Genomic DNA, 18,083 nt, shown 5'->3' with positions numbered 1-18,083 from the left:
AATACAAAGGCTGATGTTAATGATCAGGTTAATGATCTACATGGCTTAACATTTCAAGGTAGAGAGTAAATTGAGATTCTAACATCAGAATTATGAGGCACTGCTCAGGATTTAGGGAGGGTTTTTATCTGGTCAAGGAGAGCCAGGCATGAGTGAGTTCAGAGGATGGGCAGGAATTCCAAACAAGTTTATACAACAGAGGGTCAGGCCAAATAGAAATCTTACTATTTTATAGTAAAACTGAAACTAACTTTTCATAACTTTGTGACAAAATGACTCCCAACCTTAAAATGGAATTAGGCTGGGTTCATCACCATCTATTGTATTTATTTCTTACTTTTTTCATATTGAACATAGTTTTAGAGATCAATAGTGAATTTTCAACATATGTTAATGAAATGTTATCATAAGTTACATGGATGGCTAAAAGTGAGCTCTACTCTCCTCTCTCATTGGAACTGGAGATTGAACTTCCCTTTCCGATCTTCCCTTTCATGGATTTACCAACTGATACCAGATGATTAATGATTTCCAGCATCACTGATCCGTGTAGCATTTTCTGAGATGGGTCCAGCATGGCCCACTCTTCTTGGGTGAAACTTTTGCTTACATCTTCAATGGTCACCAATTCCTAGAACGGTATTGACAAGCTAGTTTAGGAAGAGCAAGGAGATCAATTTCACAAAAGAAGGGTTGAGAGGACAGCATGAGGCAGAGGGGAAACTAGGTGTGCAGGAGATTAAACTGTTAAAGCACCAGCCTATTCATTTTCAGCTTCCAACATTCTTACTTTCAGAAACCCAGAATGTGCATACATTGAATTCATAGAATTTATAGTAAAGGAATATGGAATGATAGAGAAACATGAAATATGAACAAAATTTAAGGACTGGTAAGGATAACTTTCAATGAGGCTATTATAAAATTTTCACTTGAATCTTTTCAACTAAAATTAAATTTAGTTAAATTTATTTATTTTAGCACTCTGGGCAGAACCCTGTCCTCTGTGTGAAGATAGCGGTCCAAAAGCCAGAGGGGTCTCCCTTAAAGTCGCCAAGGCTGCCTCCAAAAGGCATGGCATGGGCCAAGCATCACACCTAGGTACCGCCGGGTGTCCTGATGTGACCAAACAGCCCTGTCTGCAGCCTGCAGCATGGAGAGAGAGACCAAGACCCAGACTCAGCATCAGGGCCCCAGGTGAAAGTCAAGCCCTTGGATCCATAAAAAAAAAAAAAATAGAAAAAACCCCACCTTACTTAGCAGCAGTCCCTTCAAAACTCCCCAGAGGGCATTTTCTCCCCCTCACACTGTGTTCTTCTCTCAGTCCCAGCACTTTCTACTCAGTATCTCCTCCATAAACCTTAGGAGCTCACACTGTCTCTGTTTCCTAGGGACCAGAATGTTATTGGGTTGAAGAAGTAACTCATGTCCGAGGCTCTGAGCACTAACACACTCAGGGCTGGGCTGTGATATGTGGCAATGATGAAGGGATTTTTCAGATACAATTTCCATTCATTGTCAGTTAATCACAGGGAAAAATCCAGAGTGAATCTAAGTTGACCAGGTGAGCCTGACACTTTTATCCTCCTGACTCACAAAGGGGAATTACAAACAGTTTTCAACCCTAAGAAGGTCTCTCCCTGGCATTAAAGAAGCGACCTTGGGTTGGTTGTGAGATGCAGTCCTGCACTACAAAACCAGCAAGCCTTAGGCCCTGACTTCCCTCTCCTGAAATGGAAGAAAAAAATTATAAAGTGTACCTCACAGAATAGAAAGGGACAGGGATATATAGGAGGGAACAGAAGCCAGAGTATGGAAACTGAGGTCCCCAGCCCCCACGGAATGGAACCCTTCCAACAGTCCGTGGGATATGAAGAGGACCAGCAGGATCTCCTGAGATCACAGTCCCAGACAACACTTACTGGAGTGCCCTGAGAGGTTTGCAGAGGACCCAGCCTGGCCGGACCTGGAATCCTGACTTATAAATCAGTAACTTAATTGTTTTTAACCATTTAGTTTGTCCCAATATATTATACATATTTGGAATAAAATGTGTAGATACATTTTTCTCCTTCTCCCTCTTTCACTACTGCATGAATCCAACCTCCAAATAATGGCTGAACTGTGTACATGCAGCAGACAGAAACCTGACTGCAAACAGGAAATGATGTTGATTAAGCAGCATCCTCATTTTTGAAGGCACTTGAAAGTGGTGAAATGCAGAGAGAAACAGACAGAGGGCCCCCAATCAGTCTTTTCTTTTTGGAGGTGATGTAATGTGTGCTGGATCTCAGTACAAAATTATGACTGGGACACTTGTTCAAGGAGCATCCTAAGAGTGGGAGTTAATGATAAGAAATTGTGAATCTTCATCAGTTTTGTTATACCGATATGAGACCCTCAAAGAACTCTCAGACTACACGTTGCCATTCCAATGAAGCCTTTATTGCTGACCAGCAGTGGACACTCTATTCTCTTAAAGTAAGATGGTGAGAGTGGCTCACTCCCTTCAGTCTGACCTCATATTTAAGCCAAAAAACCATGAAAGGGACATTCTTGGTTTAGCAATGCAAGAAGCCAAGTTACAGAAGTGAGAGATTAAAATCAGGCCCCAGGAGGCTTAGCCAATCAGAATAAGCCCAGTTGCCCTAGTTACAGAAAGGAAAGGCTGCTGTTAGGTATTTGCATGTTCCTGAGGGCTTCCACAACAAAAGGAAAAACAACTTGCCCCCCAGCAGTGTCCTTTCTACTTGGCATGCCTGTTCACAAACTGGACTTCCTAAACAAAATGGAGTCACTTTAGTCAAGACATCTGTCTCATCAGAGTTTGTTCAATTTTTTCTCTCTAAATAGGGTATTGTTCTAATTGTAATTCATGTTGAACTGAGAAAATGAGTACAATTTAACTGACTACCATGAATTTGTTTATCTTGACACTGTGAGAAACACAGGAAAGCAGAGATGAGAGAACATTTAACTCATAGGAGGAATTGCTATACTTTCTCATTTTGTTGACTTTTTCTGAAGGGTTCCACCAGTTATCACAAAGGATCAATTTGGAATAAGACTCAGGAAGTTCAGGATGAGGAATACAGGTAAATTCTGAAGGTATAGAGGTGGGAGGTTTTGAGAGCTGGAAATGACTAATGTTGATGAATAGACAACTAGAACATTGTAACAATCTCAGTTCCCCTGTGTAGATAACTAGTAAACCACAGTGCAATGGAATAAACTAGAGGTATGTTAGACAAGAGAGTGACATTACTTGTGGATCTATTTTTACATATTTATTTGTTTATTTAGCTACTAGAAATTGACCCAAGGAAGCTTTACCACTGAGCCACAACCCCAGTCCTTTCTTTTATTTTGAGCAAGGGTTTTGTAAAATGCTGATGGTCTCACTAACTTCCTGAGGCAGGCCTCAAACTTGCAGCCCTCCTGCCTCAGCCTCCTGAGTTCCTGAGATTAAAGGTGTGCACCACCAACTCCAGTTAATGTGCATGTATTTATTTCAAACACCAAGTTGGAGTATGAAGCAGTATATTGGAAATACTACATAAAATTGCATTCAGTTTTCAAATGTGTGTGTGTGTGTGTGTGTGTATATATATATATATATATATATATATATATATATATATATATCACAATGTTTTAATATGCATAAATGTCAAGCAATAAGTTTCAAAGTATTTTAGAAATGATTGGATCATGATTGGAACAGATGCGATTGGATCCTCTTGACTAGATTGAGAGTGCTATCATGTGACTTTGAAAGGTGATCTCATCAAATTGCCTTTCTAGAGCCATTGTATGTAGATTGAGTGATAGATTCTCCTTAAATTGGTCTAGTGCTTCAGTTAAACAAATCATCTAAAACCTGTTCACTTTTCTTTTTTATTTAATTTGTAATAATAAGCATGTCAATCAAATAAATTAGAGATTTCAATTCAGGAAATGACAAACTTGATGATGATATAAATTAGGTTATTAAAATCTCAAAATCCAGCTCTATTATATTTCTTTTCTTAATGTGATTGGGAAGGGATAGGGGCTTCTATTAAATATTCCTGAAAATATACACAATTAATCTTAATTGGATAAAAGAAGTTTAGATATATTTCCCAAGTACATATTTTACAAATTATATTATGGAGATTTGACATAAAATACTTAGAAATACAAAAAAACAACATAGATAAAATATAAGAATTTTAAATTTTAAATAAAATTCAGATAGTTCAGAGAATAACGATAAATATGAGTGGGAAATTGCTATGTACCTGAAAATTAAGAAGTTGATCAAATTATGGTATATGACCCACATTTGTGTTAAAGGCATTTAAATTTATAATGACTTAATTCAGCTGTGAAAACATCTGCTCCTGGACCTTTTTTTTTTTTTCTTCAGAGTAACCAATACAATTTTGTTTACAAAAAACCATGAGCCTCCTCTTATTTTGATTTTTAATTTTTCAGAGTGAAGGAGAATGATCTTTACACACTTCTTTGCACTTTCCAAATATTCTGCAATGGGCGTATTTCACCTTGAAAACAAAACAACACCCAAAGTTGATTACTTCCCAAGAAGGAAAGATTCATGCTGATGTCAGTCAGGAGAAGTCACAAAGTGCCTCTCCTCCCTGGTCCCCAGGCATACTGGGGACCTGGAGTGCAGCTCGCTGCCTGGATTCCTTCCCCAGTACTCCAAAACTGAACGAAACAAACATCATGGCCAAATGATAAGAAATGGCTTATAAAGCAGTTAACAAATGACATCCACAGAAACTTTTAGGAATTATATTTGTTAGCTCTAGAAGTAGAAAAACCTTACATCTAAAAAAAAGAGACAAGCTGACCACAGAGACCGAGGTTATCTTGCCCTGCTGTGGGACGGGCGAGGTGCACTATTAAGAGCAATCCCAGCCCATTGACCCAAAGACTATGACCTGGGGTCCCCCAAGGCCTGCAACAGACTTCTATTGGCTCCCACTATAATAAGGTGCAAAATCTGGGTGACAGCTGAAGACCCCCCAGACCAGATCCTCCTTCAGCATCTGCTCCCACAGGCAGACTGTCAGTGTCCCAGTGTCCCAGAAGTCAGAGATGCAGCCCTGGAGGTGAGGAAAGAGCTGCTGTAAATTTTTCTGAAACTTGTAAAGGTCCCCTTGAAAGAGAACTTGGAGTACAGCATGGCCAAGTGGCACTGAGTGTCAATAAAGTCCTGCTTCAGGCTGGGCTCCCCAGGTCCCTGTGTCAGGGAGCTAGATGCCTGTCTGCCACAGGGAAGAGGTGGAGTCTCCGCTCAGAATGTCCTTTTCTCCTTCACTTCTTCTAGGGAGCTTCTGCACACCTGCAGGGAATGGGAATTCTGGGTCTCTGGAGGTGCTCTGGGAGCTCACTGAGGAGCTGGGGGATAATCACTTAGGAGGCTGTGGCTGCTTGTCCCAGCCTGGGCTGTGTCCTGGCTGCTGCCCACAGAGGGGTGGCCAGGAGTCTTGGGCTGCTGGCCCTGTAGCTGGTGTAGTCACACCAAGGACTTCTGTACGAATGAGGGGTACATGTTGTAGTCAGTGGAGAGGGAAGAAGGCTCTGGAACTGCTGAGCACTTCAGGGAGACAGGCTCCTCCTGAGAGAGTCTGACCCTGGAGACTCGTCCACGTCACACCAGTGGCCTCCTCATGGAGGGTGTTCCATCACCACCTTCCTATATGAATGCTTTTGGATTTCTCAACCCACTTTTCAATGTTGGAGCCATCCAAAAATTCTAGCAGGGGAGAGGTGCCGGAGTCCTGCCCTAGCGGGTTCCAGGGAGTCCTGAAGGATGAGTGGCGTCGGCGAAAAGATGAGACAGGAGTCGTTCCATTGCAGCAATCTCCAGAGAGAGAGCTAAAGCAGCTTTCTCTGGGTCCCCTTTTATTACAATTTTTCTCATCATTATAGATTCACAATACGTCATTAATTATATAATTTAAAACTTTGCCAAGACATGACATTTCCTTAACCATGATTGAGGGTACATTAATTTACATTTTTCCAGGATATGACCTTCAGTTATATAATTATTAAAAGTACAGAATCATTAATAAAATATGTCACTAATTTACATTTTTCAGATTTTCCCAAGATTTACTATTTTTCCCAAGATATGTTATTTTCTTATTAACTAATGCCAAACTACATAACCAGACTCTAAGTCTCCTAACCAATCATTAACCTAAAGTACACTTGTACTTTATTTTTAATCTAAAATTCCCATCTAAAAAAGTCCCTTTAAATCTTATATCTAAAATATCCTAAAGTTTACGAATCATCCTTAAAACATATCAGAAACCTATACAACTAAAGACTTAAGAATTTCTAAACTTAAGAATCTAAATAAAATAATATTTCTAACATTATTCTAAAACTGTGTCTTATAAAGCTATTTTAATTAATTCCTAAATTTATTCTCATAAAACTGGTTGAGCTGCTTTCTCAAAGAGTTTCTTTGATTCTCAGTCAAGGTGCACTAGTTCTCCTGACCTTTCAGAGAATGATTGTTGTCCATTATTAGGCTTGTCCACAATGTACTAAGATAGAAGAATAGCCTTCTACGTTGTCCTTGATATGCTGAGGGGTAGTAGAACAGCCTCCAAGGCACGAACTACCTGATATGTTCTAGCCATCTGAAATTTAATTTGTTTGGCATTTAACATACTCATGCCTCCTGTGAGAAACATAAGCATTAAAATGCAAAGTCCCAATTACATAAAAAAGGGTCTCATGGCTTCGGTTACCCACCAACCAGTGTGGCTTTGCCAGCAATCATCCTCACTGTGACCCTGTCAAGAGAGTGGGAGAGCAGCTTTGCCAACATTTTTCTCACTGTGACCCTGTCAAGACAGTGAGTGGGGGATCGCCTTCACCACGGAGGGCTTGTCAATGACTGTCCTTTGGTCACCAAGTGACTCCTAAGGAGGTTCCTCCTGAGGGTCCACAATCACTCTGGTGTGACAGAAGCTGCTCCTGTCAGGCTGTTCCTCCTGGGCTCTGACCTCTGGGGGCAAGTCTTTCTCTTTCTGAGAAGTGACCTTGATGCTCAGGGCTGGTCCTTCCATATGGTTGGGACACACTTCTGGGCTGGGCTTCTCCCTAGGGGTGGCAGCTTCTTTCCTTCTGGGCACTGCATTTCCCTAGGATGTCCTGTGGAGCCTTCAGGAAGATCAGCTTGGAGTCCTGGTCCCAAGCCTATTCCAGCTGCTTTTCTGGGCTTCGTTTGGTCCTTCCATCCCATCCTTCTGACCTTCAGCTTCAGCTGCAAATTCAGAATTCATGGAGTTAGGAGAACTATCTTTGGAATCAACCTTAAGGCTGCAGGCTTCTTCCTCTAGAAAAGCCATTTCTTCTAGGGAGGCATTCACCGGGTGCATAGACAATCCCTTGGACAAAAGAAGGCCCAATGCTCCTAATTAGGCAGCCTTTGGGAGTGGCCCTGCCCACACCTGGAGCACAGGAAGAAGAGGAAGGAGAGGCGAGGGAGGTTAGGAGCAGAGATAGAAGAGGAGGAGAAGGATTTCTGCAGTGGGATGAGTTCCTGGATAACTGCATGGACATCCTCATGACCTTTCAGGTGCCTGGGGCTGCTGCCCCCTCAGGGACGCGATGCAGGGCTGCGAGCTGGCAGCTGGAGAGTGCCACGTCCCTGGGCTCTGCAGGCAGCTGAGCTTGTTGGGACAACCTTCTGCAGTGGTACTTGACCTTGAACTGCTTGGATGCCACGGGCACCTTTCCCTCTTTCCACTGCCCATCCACCACATTTCTCAAGGTTTCAGAGATGCCATGGCACTTTGGAGAAGTCCCAATGATTGGAGACTGACTAAAGGCTTTGGTTTGACTCCCAAACCCACAACTGGATCCCGTGATCACCCAGGCTTCTGTTTGCACTCCTCTACTTCAGGGAACTCAAAGCACTCCAGGGACTGCTAAGTACTTACCATTAGTTTGCGGTACAAAGGCCTTCACAGTGTCCTGGATTGCTAGACCACAATTACTGTCCTCTTGCCCTGCTTGTTCTTCTTCTTGTTGGCTCTGGGCCTTCCTGCAAGACACGGGAGTTGGCCAGTGTTCACCAACTCCTCACGTATGCTGTACTTGGTATCCTTGCTCTGCTTGTATGTTTCCTGCTTATCCATTATGTTCTCCTTTTCTCTGTGTTTTGACTGGTGAATCACAACAACATTGGGAGGCAGAGTGAATTCCACTTTCCTGAGGTTGAATTCAGACTTTGGTCGGTTCTGTTCTTGGAGAAATTTCCACTGATCCAAGGTGATTTCTCCAGTAGCTGTATCCTCCAAGCGCTCTTCTGGCTCTAGTGCTTTGCTATAGGAGTCTCCTTGGAGCTCTCCTTGGGTGGCTCTCAAGATTGTGTCCTCAGGCCCAAGAGCTATTGTTTCCCTGCCCAGGGACACACTCCCATTGTCAGTTTCAAGTTCACTCTTCTGGACATAAAAGAGGACATAGGCACGCTGACTCAGGACACAAGCAATGTCACAGGCCACTACCTTAGCATCGTCCATTTTGTACCACTGGCCATTGCCAGCTTTTATATAACAATAGTAGTGTCCGCTGCGACAAGTCACCCCGGCATGGACCAGCACAGCATAGAGGGCATACACCAGTGGGCCTCTGCCCTGCTGAGACATGTATGGCTGCATGTCAAGGCACTCAGGATAGCGCACGTGCTTAGCAATTTTTTCCCCTGTGAGATCCGAGAACCGTTTCAATACCAGCATAAGAACGTTTGGTGCCTTCTGCAGGGTCAGGGTCTTGCAGGCTGGCCTCTTCTTCTGACAGACACCACACTGGTAGGCGTTCTCCCCTTCCAGCCACTCGGGCTTCACCAAGTGCTCCAGTGCATGCTGCACACTGGGAGCTGCCGTGATGTCTAGCATAATGTCCAGGTAGGGGTCAAAAGTGTCTGAAACGCCACAGCAGTGGAGACACTTGATTTGAGATCTCCAGCACCCTCCAAATATCTGGCGCATGAGGGTAGGGTCCTTGGAGTGAGCACCTGGCTGCTTGTGCCCACGCAGACATGCTTCCTGCATGGCATGGAGAGTAAAGAGCAGAAATTCATGGGCATCTTCTTGCCGGGAAGTGTGGAAGCCGTCAACCAAAGCAGGCAGGGGCCGAATGACATCCCCAGGGTGGCGGAGAGCCCGTGTCACGTGGGCTTGCATCACACACAGCATGCAGACCCTGTGACGAGGACAGCGTTGGCAGTGCTCCTGGGACAGCATGTAGTTGGCCAGAGGAGGTGTATATGTCAGGCACTGTAGGGCTGCATTCACGTAGCAAGTGTTTCCCATGTTCTGCAGCCCAGCACCAGCTGCCGACCGTCTCTGCCAGTTCAGACAAAGTTTCCCTCTAGGAGCCAGCAGTGGCCCCACAGGAGCTGAATTCTTATTTAAGTGTGCATCAGGGCAAGGTGACAACGATGACTCTGCAGGTAGAGAAGGACCCAAATAGACTTTAGCATCAGCTGCATTTGATGAACATTCAGGTTTTATACAGTCATGAAACTGAGACTCACCTCCGCAGTGGAGTGAAGCTGCCTCCATGTCTCCAGGACCAGTAACCACCAGGTTTCCCTGCTGAATCTCCAGAGGAGAGAGCTTCTCCTTCGGAGCCGGCCTTCAAATGACAGCCCGGTCCATGTTTTCAGTCTTTTATGGCTCAGCCTCCTGACCACACCCACTAACTTCCTGCCAGATCCACCAATCACCTGCAAGCACTGAATTGGAATAGGGATTTGGGTGTGGTCCGTTCACTTCCTGGAGAGACTGGTTGACTCTTTTCCCTGTTTGTGGATCTCAGGAGTCTTTTTTTGTTGTTGTTGATGTTGTTGTTGTTGTTGTTGTTGTTGTTTGAGAGAGAGAGAGAGAGAGAGAGAGAGAGAGAATTTTTAATATTCATTTTTTTTCTTTGTTCGGTGGACACAGCATCTTTATTTTATTTTTATGTGGTGCCGGGGATCGAACCCAGCACCAGGCACAGGCCGGGCAAGTGCTGTTACCACTTTAGCCACAACCCCAGCCCAAGGAGTATTTTTATAACCATATGTCATAAGCATCTTGAGGCGTGCACATATTCATACTGGCAATATCTCAATTAAAATGTTTTTACTTATTAAAATATATATGTATTAATAAACTTTTAAGCCACTTTTCTGAGAAAAAGATGATCGACTGAAGGCTTTCCCACACACAGGGCATTTGTATGGTTTCTCTCCAGTATGTGTTTTCTCATGGTGTCTCAGGCATGTACTGAAAGCTTTTCCACGTAGGTGACATTGTATTGTTTGTCTCCAATGTGTGTTTTCTCATGTTGTCTATGCCAGATGATAGACTGAAGGCTTTCCCACATACACCACATATATATGGTTTCTCACCAGTGTGGATTCTCTGATGTGGTTTAAGGTAACAAGATTGACTAGAGGATTTCCCACACAGGTGGCATTGATAGGGTTTCTCTCTAGTGAGTGTTCTCTGATGAAGTTTAAGGTAGCATGTTTGACTAAAGGATTTCTCACATAATTGACATTGATATGGTTTCTCTCCCATGTGGGTTATCTGATGACGACGAAGGTGAACTGATTTGCTGAAGGCTTTCCCACACACATGGCATTTGTATGGTTTCTCTCCTGTGTGGATTTTATCACGCATTTGAAGGTTGTATAATTTACAAAAAGCTTTCCCACACCGATGACATCTGTATAGTTTCTCTCCAGTATGGACTTTCTCATGCATTTTAAGGTTGTAAGACTTGCTGAAGGCTTTCCCACACACGTGGCATTCATTTTTTTCTCTCTAAATAGGGTATTGTTCTAATTGTAATTCATGTTGAACTGAGAAAATGAGTACAATTTAACTGACTACCATGAATTTGTTTATCTTGACATGATAGACCCAACCTTTCTTAAAATTGGGCATCTCGCCATAAAACCATGAAAAGATAATTTCGGCTTTACTATAAATTACTGCAAATTCTGAACCTACTTGGAATGCCTGCCCGTGCCCTGAACTCACCCAGGTCCGGTTTTCCCTGACCAGATAACAACCCTTTCCTAAACCTTAGTGACGCCTCATAAATTCTGGCCTTCCCTGGCCGGACAATGACCCTCTCTGAGTCTCTAAGATCTCCATAAATTCTGATGCCGGGGCCAGCAAAAATGTAAACTTGTGTTATGCTCCTCAGAGTGCTGTTATCTGTAACCCCCCCCCCTTTGTGTAACTTTTGGGCTATAAAACTGGGCCACAAAGAAGCCTCGGTGCTGTCTTGCTCCCGCTGTTTTGGGAGGGAAAGGCAGCCCGGCCGGTCGAAATAATAAGCTTGCTTTAATTTGATTTTAATTGGAGTCAGTGGTCTTTTCTTGCTTCCTGGTCTAACATTTTTTAGGCCCCAGCGAGATGACCCTGCCCGGCCAGACCACAAGAGCAGACTGCTGGAAATTCTGAAGCCGGCCTTCGCTCCAGGGCTCCGGGCTGGAGAGCCACTCTAGGGGGTGCGCAACTTGAGACGTTCCAAGGCCTCGGAGTGAGCCTTCGTCCCCGGAGCACTGCAGTGAACTGCCGCACTAAAACTATCAGCAAGCACCTGGGGGAGGAGGCCTCCATAGGTAAGTGGCGCCTTTATAACAACTGATATCCGGTTAAGGGAGATCTCTTCTGATGACAGAGAGGTGGCCTGGCGAGGCTCACATATACTCCTGTCCGGACAGTAACGAGAAATCGTTCTGTCTTCTGTTCTGTTCTGTAGGGAATTCCTCTGGAAGGGTAGAGAGGTGCCGACGGGCACGCACGCGCTCCTACCCCGGAGCTTTGGCAAGACGTTGCATTGCTCTTCTGTTTTTCTGTTTCGGCGCTGGGTTTCTGTTTTCTTGTGTTTTGTTCTGTGTTCTATATGTTTTTTGTTTGTTTTTGTGTGTTTCGTTGTGTGATTTCTGTGGTAAAAACTTAAGGATACTGGATATGAAAATGGGTAATAAAGCAAGTCAGCCTGACACCCCTTTGGACTGTGTTTTAAAGAACTGCGATGAACTTTACCCCCCTCTGTTAAGCAGGAGGAGAGAAGCCCCTAGCTGGCTGCTTGAAGCACCTCCAGTGCAGAGGGCAATGCCTGCTGGGGACCTAAGAACTGAGTATCTCCCAGGTAAACAAGTGAGACTCCTTTAAAACCCCTTGTCCCTCCGGATCAAGAGAGTCACAACCTTTGGGCAGAGTCCCAGGTGTTTCTCCTTTGTTAGCAAAGCAATAAAACTCCCTTTTTCTTTTTCTCAAAACCCTGTCCTCGTTATTAAATTGGCATTAATTGGCTCTAAGGTCAGGAATTGAACTTTCAGTTACAAATTTTGATATCACCGCCCCCCCCCCTGAACTTTTTGAGAACTGACTACTGAAATGTTAAGAGATGGAGTGTGCTTGAGGTGGAATCCTGTAAGTAAAAGGAGGGACTGAGGGACTCCCAGCAGCTGCCAAAGCCCTGTTGCTTCGGGGATTCCCTCCTTCCTTCCCTGTACTGTAAGGATTATGCCACCTCTATCTTCTTGAAAAGAGAAAAAGAAAAAGGAGACACTTAATGCAGTAAAGTCGCCATGGAGACCCTTGATTTTATATTTCAGGTTGCCCCTCTGTGAAAACATCTGGTCCCCTTGTGGGGACATCTATGGTGCCACTGGTGTAGGAGATTTTTCTCTTATCTGCTCTGTTTTAAATGGTTTCTGTCTGTCAGCCATAGTCTGGAGCTCCTCTCTGTCTGTCCTGTGTCTTTGTTTCTGACCCTTTAAGACATGTGCAATAGTGTGTTGATATTATAAATTGTTTCTTGGGAATGATCTTGGCTGAATGTGTGTCTAAAAGATGATGTTTTATTGTAACAATGTGGTATCTGAATGGGTTTTTGATGCATTGCACAATGCTGCAGTTAAAAGTTGGGATTAGGTAATTGTTTAGTTTATGATTTCAGATAAGTCATTCCAGAGAACTTAAATACTTAGGATGGAAAACTAAAGAACTCTACTTCCAAGTTGGCAAGTAACTTCCTAATCATTCAGTCTTTTTTTCACCAATTTCGAATTGGGTAGCCTGGGAAAATGCTACTGTGTGTACCAGTGCATTAATTTGGACAAGGATAGTAAATCATAGTATGGTATCTGTTGACAAAACAAGATGTAAAGATATAAAATTTTGTGAATTGTATCTTAAACTTGTATCATAATTTTCAACATTCGAACCTGAAAATTATGACTTATAGTTAAAATGCCTTAGGCCTGAGGTGTCTGCTCAGAATAGCAGTTTTTTCCCTGCTCCTTCAGACCTCAGCCAGGACTTATGTTGAAATGCAAATGAAAGAAGCCTGCAAGCTCAGTAGGAGACTGATCTGAGACCTAAGAAAAAGAAAAAGTAAATTGTATGGTATTTACTAATTACTGGCCAGTCATTTTTACTAGGACTCTTGTTTTTTTCCTTAGATTCTGTATTTTTTTGAGCTCATGATTTTGACCCTACAGACCTAGGTTAATGTTTTTCTGATCAGTCCTATCTTTGACCAACTGTGGAGTTTTTGAAACATTGCAATGGAGATTTCACCTGCGAAAAGTTACTAAGGCCTTTACTATTGTTATGTGTGCACACTTGTGTTATGTGTTATATGTCTATATATATATGTGATATACAAATTAACATATATAAGGAGCGCTCATAAAAACAAATTAAAAAAAATGGATCCAAAGATCTTTAATTCATGTGATTTAAATGGTTCAATTTAAATTGGATAAACAGATAAAAATAAATGTCTTTAAAATTTAAGCTTACAAGTTTTCCTAGGTGTTCAAAAAACTCATAAAATATTAATGTCTATAAAATGTCTAATATGCCTTGGTTCTAGGACTTTTCCTTCAACAACAAAAAAAAATGGTTTACACTGTTCAATACATTTGTCTAATATTTTGATAAAATAAGTAAAGTAAATTTGATATGGGATTACTCATTCATGAGTACTTTTGTTAGATATCTGATTGATTTACTAAGGTCTGTATAAGATTGTAAAAATCAGTCATGTGTTAAAGAGACAAAAATTTGTTAAAACATAAGTTTACCAACAACATTGTGTTTATTAAGTTTTATTTTTTCCTAGAGCAAGCAACCATAAAGTTAAACAACTGGTTAAATAAGAACTGTTATTTTAGAGCATTGTACTGCCATTTCTTTAAAAGCTAAACTTGGTTAATGTAGAAACATCAATGTAATTGTGATGCTATTAATGTGCTCATATCTTCCAGGTATACAAGTCTGTAAGGTAGAAACTTTGAAAGAGCATTATATCAAGCTGGTGTTCAGAAGTTGTATGGTAAAAAATATATTGGGGATTTATTTACCTGTTATCAATAAGATATGTAAAGTTTTGTTACTTCTTACATTGGGGAACAATTTAAATGTATTCTTAAGTTAATGAGAGCCTAATCTATGTAAAGGTTAAAAACTTTCAGCCTTTCTTTAATTCATGTTTTAAATGTGATATCATATGGTGTTAGCTAATGTTCATGTGACCTCAAACAATTTATGTAAACTTTGTAAAATGATAATTAAAAATACAAAGATCAGCTTTAGAACTAAAACACTTAAGATTTATAAAGAGCCTTGCTTTACCTGAGATGAGGCTCTGTGTCCCATCTTACTACATGTGAGAATGACTATGAAAACAGTAGGCCAGATTTTAGTTCATTTAAAGTTATGTTCAAAAGTTTGGTTTTTTTTTTTTTGTTTTTTTTTTCTGTCAAGATTACTAGGATCTCAAACAGGGGATATAATGTATAACTCAGCCAAAAATTCAGGGTAGCTGTTACACGAACTAAGTGTTTTTACTCTTGTTAATTTTATTTTGTAATTTCCTTATAAGTGATCTAAAGATTCCCTGTTAGTGTTTTACAGAAGTGTTGCTTTAAGAACACAACATGGGTTAGTTCGAGATAATAAGCCATCACCTACAAGACAGATAGGATAATACAGATCCCAATTAATAAAAAGATGAATAATTATAAAGTTATAGACATCAAAGCCCAGTACCCTTAATATAAGGCTGTTAAAATTTATTTGCTGGATGTTTAAGATTAAGTTTTAAAATTAAAGTTAAATTAAAAGGGCCAGAAAAACCAATATTTGGCTCTTGCCCTCTGAGTCAGTCTGAATTCAGGGAACAGGGGACTTCTCTAAAGAGCTTTGCAACTCTGGGCCACATAACCTCCCGATCAGGGAGACTAATGAGACCACTGGAGAACAGAAAGCCAATCAGTGCATTTGCTATGAAGAGGAGAGTCATCAGAGAAGGGAGACATCCCTGGTGCTTCTGAGGGAAGCCACATGGTCAAGCAAGATCTAGACCCATCCTAGCGCAAATGGCACTAGCAGAACTGAGAAGTTTCCCCAGGAATGACTCCCATAAAAGCTCAGCTGACTGTTAACAATAGATAGAAACAAAAGCCAGTTTGACTGCTTCATCTTAAACACTTAGCAAAGACATTAAAACCAAAATACAGCCATTCCTGGGCATTTTAAATAATAATAATAATAATATTTTAAGGTATACACTTTATGTTAGCCTCCCAAAATAAGTAAGACTGGAGGCTACAAAGAAGGATTCTCAGACAGAAATGCCTGATAACTATAAAAAGAGACTATCAAGAGGAGCTGCCAGAGACAGAAGTTTTTAGTTTAAGGCCTACAGATATTCCTAACCTACACAGGTAGGCTTCGTGTTTGCTAGTATGATTATCCAGCCCTGAGTAACAGAATTAAAGGTTTCCCTATTAGACACAGAGCTCATACTAGTAAAAGAATTTTGCAAGATCAGATGACATTAAATTATTAAACTGTATCTTATGGGGAAGGACATCTGTAACACTAAAAGTTAAATGTTATGCTTATAGTCCTGATAACTGGGAAGGTAAAAGCCTGGTGAGGGAACTTCTATACAGTGACACGTTCCAGCTGCTGCAACATTACTCAGTACTCAGTACTCATGGTTTTTGTTTCTCTCATAGAAGCACCATCCCCAGATGTGACTTTACAACCTGTTCCTCCCCAACCAGACTTCAAACCGAACCGACTTCTAAAAGGCAACTCATGTCCCTCACGCCGTGCCCCCTCACGTCACCCTCTCTCAGCTCAGAAGAAGCCAAAATGAGTGACGCCTCTCTTCTTACAACAATGGAGCCAAAAATAAATAGATTATCAATATAAGTAATTAATTAAGTCAGGTAAAATCAGGGAGACCGGTTTTGGGTGAGTTCTAAAAATTTGGAGACTGTTACCTGAAGGATTAAAATTCTCTCAGTGCTCTTCCCCTACCCTATCAAAGATTTGAAAGGGACACATCAGAAAAGGGGGGAATGATAGACCCAACCTTTCTTAAAATTGGGCATCTCGCCATAAAACCATGAAAAGATAATTTTGGCTTTACTATAAATTACTGCAAATTCTGAACCTACTTGGAATGCCTGCCCGTGCCCTGAACTCACCCAGGTCCGGTTTTCCCTGACCAGATAACAACCCTTTCCTAAACCTTAGTGACGCCTCATAAATTCTGGCCTTCCCTGGCCGGACAATGACCCTCTCTGAGTCTCTAAGATCTCCATAAATTCTGATGCCGGGGCCAGCAAAAATGTAAACTTGTGTTATGCTCCACAGAGTGCTGTTATCTGTAACCCCCCCCCCCCTTTGTGTAACTTTTGGGCTATAAAACTGGGCCACAAAGAAGCCTCGGGGCTGTCTTGCTCCCGCTGTTTTGGGAGGGAAAGGCAGCCCGGCCGGTCGAAATAATAAGCTTGCTTTAATTTGATTTTAATTGGAGTCAGTGGTCTTTTCTTGCGTCCTGGTCTAACAGACACTGTGAGAAACACAGGAAAGCAGAGATGAGAGAACATTTAACTCATAGGAGGAATTGCTATACTTTCTCATTTTGTTGACTTTTTCTGAAGGGTTCCACCAGTTATCACAAAGGATCAATTTGGAATAAGACTCAGGAAGTTCAGGATGAGGAATACAGGTAAATTCTGAAGGTATAGAGGTGGGAGGTTTTGAGAGCTGGAAATGACTAATGTTGATGAATAGACAACTAGAACATTTTAAAAATCTCAGTTCCCCTGTGTAGATAACTAGTAAACCACAGTGCAATGGAATAAACTAGAGGTATGTTAGACAAGAGAGTGACATTACTTGTGGATCTATTTTTACATATTTATTTGTTTATTTAGCTACTAGAAATTGACCCAAAGAAGCTTTACCACTGAGCCACAACCCCAGTCCTTTCTTTTATTTTGAGAAAGGGTTTTGTAAAATGCTGATGGTCTCACTAACTTCCTGAGGCAGGCCTCAAACTTGCAGCCCTCCTGCCTCAGCCTCCTGAGTTCCTGAGATTAAAGGTGTGCACCACCAACTCCAGTTAATGTGCATGTATTTATTTCAAACACCAAGTTGGAGTATGAAGCAGTATATTGGAAATACTACATAAAATTGCATTCAGTTTTCAAATGTGTCTGTGTGTATATATATATATATATATATATATATATATATATATATATATATATATCTCACAATGTTTTAATATGCATAAATGTCAAGCAATAAGTTTCAAAGTATTTTAGAAATGTTTGGATCATGATTGGATCAGATGTGATTGGATCCTATTGACTAGATTGAGAGTGCTATCATGTGACTTTGAAAGGTGATCTCATCAAACTGCCTTTCTAGAGCCATTGTATGTAGATTGAGTGATAGATTCTCCTTAAATTGGTCTAGTGCTTCAGTGAAACAAATCATCTAAAACCTGTTCACTTTTCTTTTTTATTTAATTTGTAATAATAAGCATGTCAATCAAATAAATTAGAGATTTCAATTCAGGAAATGACAAACTTGATGATGATATAAATTAGGTTATTAAAATCTCAAAATCCAGCTCTATTATATTTCTTTTCTTAATGTGAATGGGAAGGGATAGGGGCTTCTATTAAATATTCCTGAAAATATACACAATTAACCTTAATT

At 41.3% G+C, this 18,083-nt stretch overlaps 2 protein-coding genes and 1 pseudogene across 2 annotated transcripts; all 3 read right to left on the bottom strand.

Annotated features, from left to right (window-relative positions):
- Positions 1-436: 436 nt before the first annotated feature.
- Positions 437-7,412, bottom strand: LOC144250192 (3'-5' RNA nuclease TATDN2 pseudogene; annotated as a pseudogene).
- Positions 7,413-8,018: 606 nt separating this feature from the next.
- Positions 8,019-9,602, bottom strand: LOC144250191 (ubiquitin carboxyl-terminal hydrolase 17-like protein 6). Its single transcript, XM_077792697.1, has one exon. The coding sequence runs from the start codon at positions 9,600-9,602 to the stop codon at positions 8,019-8,021; it is 1,584 nt and encodes a 527-aa protein (XP_077648823.1).
- A 584-nt stretch (positions 9,603-10,186) lies between these two features.
- On the bottom strand, positions 10,187-14,711 carry LOC144250190 (uncharacterized). The gene is made up of 3 exons (XM_077792696.1): positions 14,688-14,711; positions 10,391-10,850; positions 10,187-10,314 (listed from the first exon to the last, which is right to left on the bottom strand). Exons 1-3 carry the CDS (start codon positions 14,709-14,711, stop codon positions 10,187-10,189), a joined length of 612 nt encoding a protein of 203 aa, XP_077648822.1.
- Between the last annotated feature and the right edge of the window lie 3,372 nt (positions 14,712-18,083).

The sequence above is a fragment of the Urocitellus parryii genome, chromosome 14 (genome assembly GCF_045843805.1).
Source record: "Urocitellus parryii isolate mUroPar1 chromosome 14, mUroPar1.hap1, whole genome shotgun sequence".
NCBI classification, from domain to species: Eukaryota; Metazoa; Chordata; class Mammalia; order Rodentia; family Sciuridae; genus Urocitellus; species Urocitellus parryii.
This window is presented reverse-complemented; position numbering and strand designations above follow the sequence as displayed.

What these genes read in the sequence shown, in the direction of transcription:
- LOC144250190 (XM_077792696.1), bottom strand. Translation starts at nt 14,711, where the DNA reads ATGGGACACAGAGCCTCATCTCAG. An exon ending in GACACAGAGCCTCATCTCAG is followed by an intron (nt 10,851 to 14,687) that starts GTAAAGCAAGGC and finishes TACCCTATTTAG; the next exon opens with AGAGAAAAAAATGAATGCCA. An exon ending in TGTATGTGGGAAAGCCTTCA is followed by an intron (nt 10,315 to 10,390) that starts GTCTATCATCTG and finishes TACGTGGAAAAG; the next exon opens with CTTTCAGTACATGCCTGAGA.
- LOC144250191 (XM_077792697.1), bottom strand. Translation starts at nt 9,602, where the DNA reads ATGGAGGCAGCTTCACTCCACTGCGGAGGTGAGTCTCAGTTTCATGAC.